The following is a 7,500-nucleotide window of genomic DNA, read 5'->3' as shown; positions in this document are numbered from 1 at the left end:
AAGCTGATTGTATTTACGCGCGTGTGCACGTGTTTTTTTCAGTCGAGAAGGTCTTGTGCGGAATTAAAAGTCATGTGGTCGAAACAGAGGGAATTGTCAGCCATGTTTACCAGGCCAAGAAGCAAAAGAAATGGGCTAGTGTAGCAGACCGTTTTATATCCTTTGCACCTTTCCGTTTAATGGGTGATAGCAAGAATTATGTTCGCTCCTTTTAAGCCATGTCAGGCAGATATTGCAGCAACACTGCTTGGGTTGATTTCAGCTCCTGTTCATCGATTGACTTAATCTTAGGACTTAAACTTATCAACTCGTGATTTTAAAGATGGAAAGTTCCTGAACATGAAGGTTTGGAAATGTTCAATGGATTGAACTCAGCTTAGAGGTGTGTGCGGGGCAAAAGGCTGATTTTATGTCTTGTCATTTACATCGGGTAAGTAATCTTGAAAGTCTAGTACTATGAGCTCAAATGCAGGTTCTGGGATGTTGCGGATTGAAAATTCGTAAACGAGTTTGAATGAGTCTACCTGGTATTTCAAGTAGATTGTAGCCTTATGTTGCAGTTGACTAGACCTTTAACTCGAATGAACAGGTGCTGAAAATCTACCCTGTAGCCTGCAAAAACTATCTTATACATTAGTGACATTTAACCTGCAACATGCAAAAAGTACATATTGACAGTTGCCTCTGCATAAGCTTATGACATTCAACGTTTAAGTGATCATTAACTGAGCTTAACTCTAGAATAGTTTTCATTTTTTTTCTCAGTTTTTTAATAGAAATCTAGAATATTGATTGACCACAATATTAGCAGTATGAAGTAATGTGAAATGGCTTTTTTTATGCAAGCCACACCTCCAGCTACACTTTCAACGTGAAAGTACAAGTTAATTTATTTGTTAAACCAAGAGATTAAATTTGACAAGCAATAAATGTTCTGAAGATGGAAAACTGTGCCTTCTGCACTTCTCTAATATCAGTTCCTTGCATGTTAATGTCTCATAAGGACAATGGGGGCAAGGATTGATTTTAGGTAGGAGGGAGGTTTGAGGAACAGGAACTTACATCCAATGTTTTATCAAAGGTTAGTGACTTAAATATCCAGAAATTCCCTGGTAGCTGGGATGAAGCATTTTAACAGAAAATCTTTTCTTAGTTTAAATGCCTAGCCTCCCCTCCTGTGGAGCCAAACATGTTTGCAGCAGATGTCTGCAGAAAGTTATGGGACCTGAAAGTCTTGAAGGAATACCACTGCTGTCAAGGGACCCCTTCCCCTCTTCTATATAAACAGAATCCTTATGTTTTATTATTTTTGTTGTTGTAGCCTGAGAAAACAGACGACATTTAGCGACACTACCACTGGTTTCCCCGCCAAATGACGTTTGAGAAAGGAGCGCACAAATTCCATACTGATGTAGCTTCACAACCCAGGAAATTTGATTCCACTAATCAGAAGCAATATCCAGTGGTAGCATCACCAAATTTCGGCTATATTCTCAGGCAATTGTTGTTGTTGGAATAATAATAATAATTATTAACTACTTAATAACCGAGAGTGAGGTCGTTACGGGAAAATCTCAAACTGAGGCCTTGCCGTATTGATCGAGCGATAGCGAGGTCAATACGGTAGGCCGAGGTTTGAGATTTTCCCATAACGACCGAACGGTCGAGGTTATTAAGTTGTTTATTATATGGCACCAGCACCAGCAAGAAAAATAAAGCCAACAAGCCAAAGCTGGCGCAGCGGAAGTGATCATTACATTTTGATTCAGTTTGTTCAATGAAGTCCTGAAAAGAGTCTTAAAAAATAATTTGGGACCCTGTTTACAGTTGATGACCACTGCGCTGATTAGTTATACCTCAATTCTTGCTCCTCAGCTTGGTTTACTTTTCTCTTGACTCTTTTCTTTTTCCCCACATCTGTCTTCCAACCGTATTCATTCTCTCTCTGTTGTCATGCTGGCACTTGTGAAAAGAAAAATACGTTGAACACAATATTCAATGAAATTAGAAGTATGCACTCAAACCCGCATATCCACATGCATATGTAGAACACTGAACACAGGTGCTGAACTTTGTCTATTCCTTTTCCCTTCTCCTCACTATATTGGAATATTTTTTTTAACAGTTGATATAATCATTATAATATCCAAACAGAACTTCATATCCCAAATCATCCCCACCTGATCATTCCAAAATAACAACTTGTTATGAAATCGACAAGATTTTGTTCACATACAATCTCCTGAATTCCACTGAGTACTGAAAGGCCCATCCGAGAATACAGCTCAATGATCCAGTGGTATTGTGCCCCTTTTTCTTTAAACAGCCAGGTCATGTTTGCCTGAATAAGGCCCAGATTGGTAGAGGCCTGGTAATGTTTTTGGTGTGGATTGGTATCCTTGGCCCTGAATTTTGTCAAAACACTAAAGGTGGCCTCTGGCATGTTAGAGTGTTCTGAAAGGGCAAAAAATGCAAATAGTGTAATTGACCCAGAATTAGGGAAAGGGCACTCAATCTCATAGGCAAGCCCATGAAACTCACATTTCAGGGGGTGAGTAGAGTGATATGGCTGTCCTTGGCATTTCATATCTGGGTAAAACCCATTTTTTCCACAATGACATTTCTTACGAGAGCACTTTGTCAGGGGATGAAAAGAACAAGACCCTCCCTCCCATTCATGAATGTCCTTGCTGTGGTATTTGCCAAGTGTCAGCATGGTCTCTCTGTACTTTTCAGGACTATTACCAGCCTGAACTAGTGCACAGTAGTGCACAGCCCTAAACAACCACATACAGGTTTTTTCCTTGTTGCAACAAAAGTATGCTTTTTGTTAGCACAGCAGCATTTCAATAATTTTATAGAAGGAAATTCTGATTTGTGCTAGGCAATAAATGCTAGGGTAAATGTTGACATTCCCTTCAAATCTTCTAATTCTGTTTCGTCATTGGTCGCTACGGAGTCAGGTGAGAAAGCGCACGAGCCCGGGAAGATCAGTTGTGTGCGATCCTTCGGGAAGGTCCGACGTGTGTTGTGTTGTGTGCTCAGTGTTCAACGAACGCCGAGAAAATCACCGCATGGCTGCCGAAAATATAAGTGGAAGGGACGGCCTTTCACCGGCGGAGGAAGAAAATTAAATTTCTGAAGACAATGAGTCAGCGAATTCTTCACCACAGGGCACAGACAACGTGCTTGCTAACGTCTTGTCAACTATGACTCAACTGAGTTCCACCACGCTGTGCATGGAAAAGGCAATGAAACGGTTAGCTGAAGAACCAGAAGACCATGCTACACCACCAAAAAGGAGAAGAAAACTTCCTGCAGCTAGTGCCATGAGCGATAGCAGAGATTCCTGAAAAGTCGGATTCCGAGGCACTCATTTGCCCGCCCAACAGCGACCCGCCAAAACGGGGCAGCTCTGCAGAGGACGCATTGCTCAATGAAATTGCTCAAGACTTTGAGTCGGACGAGCAAACTGACCCGAAAGTCACTCAGAAATTGGCGGATATCGTCAATAAGCGATGGGGTTCTAAGTTGGAGGAAGCCAAATTAAAAGAAAAATTGGCGAAATACAATCGACCTGATAATTGTGAGAAATTAACTGTGCCAAAGGTCAACCCCGAGATATGGAATAAGCTGAAGCACGGGACCAGGAGCACGGATTTATGCCTTGCAAACATGCAGAAAGTCCTTGTTAAAGTCGGTAGTGCTGTCGCCAAATCGATTGACACACTGCTGGCTATCCGTGCAGATCTAAACAAGACTTCAGCGCTGGCTCTCACTGAGACATTGGGGAAATTAGTTACGTATAACGCTGATGCTCTGGCATTGTTAGGTCATGTAAACATTGACTTGTCTTACCGTCGACATGACGCTATCAAAGCACACTTAAATAACGAATATTCCTCGTTGTGTGGCTCTCAAGTACCCATCACGCGCTTGTTATTTGGCGATGAGCTGCAATCTCAGTTCAACAATATCAAAACGACTAATAGGATTGGCCATACGACTACTGCAAAGTCACCTTACCGAAACCATAGCGATGGCTGGAAGGGCAAATCCCCTCACTCTAGTGGAAAGCCTTTTTTAGGGAAGAGGGGCCGGTCTTACCGGCCACAAAACAACTTCTACAAACCACGGGAAACCGAGAAGAAATCCAGCCAGTGAAATGCTCTGATATCCTGACAGACAAGGTAAATATGTTGCAGTATCTTAAGCACAAAGGTCTCTGCTTTAAAGCAGGGGGGCTGAGAGAATATTATAATCAGTGGCAGGCCTTAACCTCAGACCCTGAGATACTGCAAATGATATTAGGCCAGCCAATTGAATTTACCAGGACTCCATATCAAAGAGTAGCTCCCAGAGAGAAGAAAATCCTTGATTTGGATGAACAGCGTGTCATTGATACCGAAATAAATACACTACTTGCTAAAGGTGTTATTACCCCAAGTAGTCACGAAGAAGGGGAATATATCTCTCCTATCTTCAATAGGGCTAAAAAGGATGGCTCTTTCAGAGTTATTTTAAATTTCAAATGTTTAAACACTTATGTAAAATATCACCATTTTAAAATGGACTCGCTTAATACTGTTCTACATATGGTAAAACCTGGGTGTTTTATGGCATCAATAGACCTAAAAGATGCTTATTATTCTGTGCCTATTGCCACTGCCGACCAAAAATACTTGAAGTTTCAGTGGCTAGGAAAACTATATCAATATGTTTGTTTTCCAAATGGATTGGCGTTTTGCCCCAGGAAGTTTACTTAATTATTAAAGCCAGTATATTCACATTTAAGGCAGCTGGGACACCTTTCAGCAAGTCATATTGATGACTCATATCTCCAGGGTGATGACTATGATGACTGTGAAAGAAATGTTATGGATACTGTCAAATTATTTGATTCCCTTGGGTTTACTGTACACCCTGAAAAATCATCCTTTGTTCCACAACATCGAATCACCTTCATGGGTTTTATTATAGACTCAATTACAATGACAGTCTATCCAACCTCTGAGAAGATCGAGAAGATCATTCATACCTGTCAAGGCCTGTTGCAGTGTCCACACCCCACAGTAAGAGAGGTGGCATCCACTCTTGGGTTACTCATATCAAATTTTCCAGCTGCAAAGCTAGGGCCCTTGCATTTTAGGTCACTGGACATGGACAAAACTGAGGCCTTGCACTTAAACAAGGGTAACTTTGATGCCTTTATGTCACTGTCTGAGTTGTCTCGCAGTGATTTGCAGTGGTGGATACACTCAGCAGGGTCGCTGCAAAAACCTATAAGCCCTCCTCAGCCAGAGATCACTTTATACACAGATGCAAGTAAAGAAGGCTGGGGAGGAGTACTTGATAATGTAAAGATTGGGGGCATTGGACCCCTGAAGAGGCTTCAAATCACATTAATTATCTTGAAATGCTTGCAGTGTTATTTTCTCTCAAGGCATTTCACAAAGAGTTGTCAGGGAAGCATGTCCTTGTGCGAATAGATAATATGACTGCTGTGTCAGATTTAGGTAAAATGGGCAGTAGCCATTCCAGAAAGAGAAATGATCTAACCCGTACACTCTGGGCATGGTGCCTTGAAAATAACATGTGGTTAACCACAAGTCATATCCCAGGAAAAGAGAATACTCTAGCTGATGCAGAGTCCAGGTAATCTAGAAAAGAAACTGAATGGACCTTAGACAGACGGAGTTTCCACCAGGCTGTTAAGAACCTTCATGTTGAGCCTCAGATTGACCTGTTTGCCTCTAGGCTTAATTACCAGTTAAGGCCATTTGTCGCCTACCAACCTGATCCTGAAGCAATGGCTATTAATGCCTTTTCAATCTCTTGGAAACCTTACGTTTTTTATGCTTTTCCTCCCTTTAGTATCATCCCAAAAGTGTTACAGAAAATCCAAGCAGAGGAGGCCACAGGACTGTTAGTTGTGCCATGCTGGCCGACTCAACCATGGTGGCCATTGGTAATGCGACTGCTGGTTCAGGAACCCCTTGTGCTTGCAAAAAAGAAACACACCTTATTTCTACCTCAACAGCCAGACTTGGTGCATCCACTACATCAGAAGCTCACCCTTCTGATATGCCACTTGTCCGGAAATCCCTTGAAGGCAGAGGCCTTTCGGAATCGGCTACGTCACTCATCTTGCAGTCCTGGAGAAGGGGTACTCAACAACAATATAAACCTTTCATCACTAAATGGGAACAGTACTGTAGTCAAAGAAAGATTAATCCTTTTTCAGCGACTCTAGAACATGGGATTAATTTCCTGGCAGAACTGTACCAAACAGGGATTGGATATAGTGCCCTCAACACAGCCCGTTGTGCTTTATCTACTATTTGTTTCACATCAGAGCATTATACTTTTGGACAGTATCCCTTAGTTTGTCGTTTCATCAAGGGAATTTTCGAATGCAGACCCTCTCTACCAAGGTATCAAGAAACTTGGGATGTGACTGTGGTATTAGACTACCTAGCAAAATTTGGGCAACCTGGGAAACTTAGTTTGAAGAACCTGAACTTTGACTTTGCGTTGCTTTCGGTACAGCGTCATCAGACTTTGCACACATTATCAATTGATTGTATGCAAATAAGTTCTGATAAATGTGTGTTTTTCATTAACTCACTGTTGAAAACTTCGAGACCTGGTAAACATTTAGCTTGCCTTGAGTTTCAGGCCTATGCACGAGATGTTAGTCTTTGTATTGTAAAGAATCTTCAGCACTATCTGAAGCGTACAGATGTTCTTCGAGGTGATGTCAAGCAGTTTTTTGTTAGTTACACTAAGCCTCACAAAGCTGTTTCCCCTGATACAGTAAGCAGATGGATTAAGACTACATTGGCTGGTGCTGGAATTGACACTTCAAAGTATGGTGCCCACAGCACCAGGTCAGCTTCTACATCTGCAGCTAAAGGGAACAGCATTTCTCTTGCCACAATTATGAAAAGTGCTGGGTGGTCTCAGGAATCCACCTTTACCAAGTTTTACCACAAACCAGTGGAACATCGAGCGAATTTTGGGGCTAAACTCCTTAAAGCTGTATGTGGTGACAACTAAGATAGTTTCCCTAAGAGAGCATGGTATTAAAGCAGATTCATATTGTTATAATCATTGCTGTCCCATTTGTGTTCGCCCTCACACTGCTTTAAAATCTCACGTGACTCCGTAGCTACCAATGACCAATGACGAAACAGAATACCTGTAAGGTGAAGTTTGATTTGGGTTCTGTGAGTCATTGGTCGGGAGCGAAGGAGTCATGTGCCCACCCATGTGTTATTACCCCACCCGTGATTGGGTGTAAGTGCTCACATCTGTTAAAGACTGATCTTCCCGGGCTCGTGCGCTTTCTCATGACTCCTTCGCTCCCGACCAATGACTCACAGAACCCAAATCAAACTTCACCTTACAGGTAAGCCTCGTTTAATTTTGGTATTTTTTCCCATGTGCTCTACCTACATGCCCCCCACATAACATAACTCTAGACTCCTGTTCATTAGA

At 41.9% G+C, this 7,500-nt stretch overlaps 1 protein-coding gene and 1 pseudogene across 1 annotated transcript; one reads left to right on the top strand and one right to left on the bottom strand.

Annotated features, from left to right (window-relative positions):
- Nucleotides 1–1,846: 1,846 nt before the first annotated feature.
- Nucleotides 1,847–7,500, bottom strand: part of LOC138037305 (uncharacterized) — an 8,840-nt pseudogene continuing 3,186 nt past the window's right edge.
- On the top strand, nucleotides 3,210–7,059 carry LOC138019092 (uncharacterized). The gene is made up of 4 exons (XM_068865767.1): nucleotides 3,210–3,259; nucleotides 3,393–3,837; nucleotides 4,071–4,190; nucleotides 5,875–7,059. The coding sequence occupies exons 1-4, from the start codon at nucleotides 3,210–3,212 to the stop codon at nucleotides 7,057–7,059; spliced, it is 1,800 nt and encodes a 599-aa protein (XP_068721868.1).

The sequence above is a fragment of the Montipora capricornis genome, chromosome 2 (genome assembly GCF_036669925.1).
Source record: "Montipora capricornis isolate CH-2021 chromosome 2, ASM3666992v2, whole genome shotgun sequence".
Classification (NCBI taxonomy): domain Eukaryota; kingdom Metazoa; phylum Cnidaria; class Anthozoa; order Scleractinia; family Acroporidae; genus Montipora; species Montipora capricornis.
Note: the sequence above shows the minus strand (reverse complement) of the source record. Positions and strands in the feature narration are given on the sequence as shown.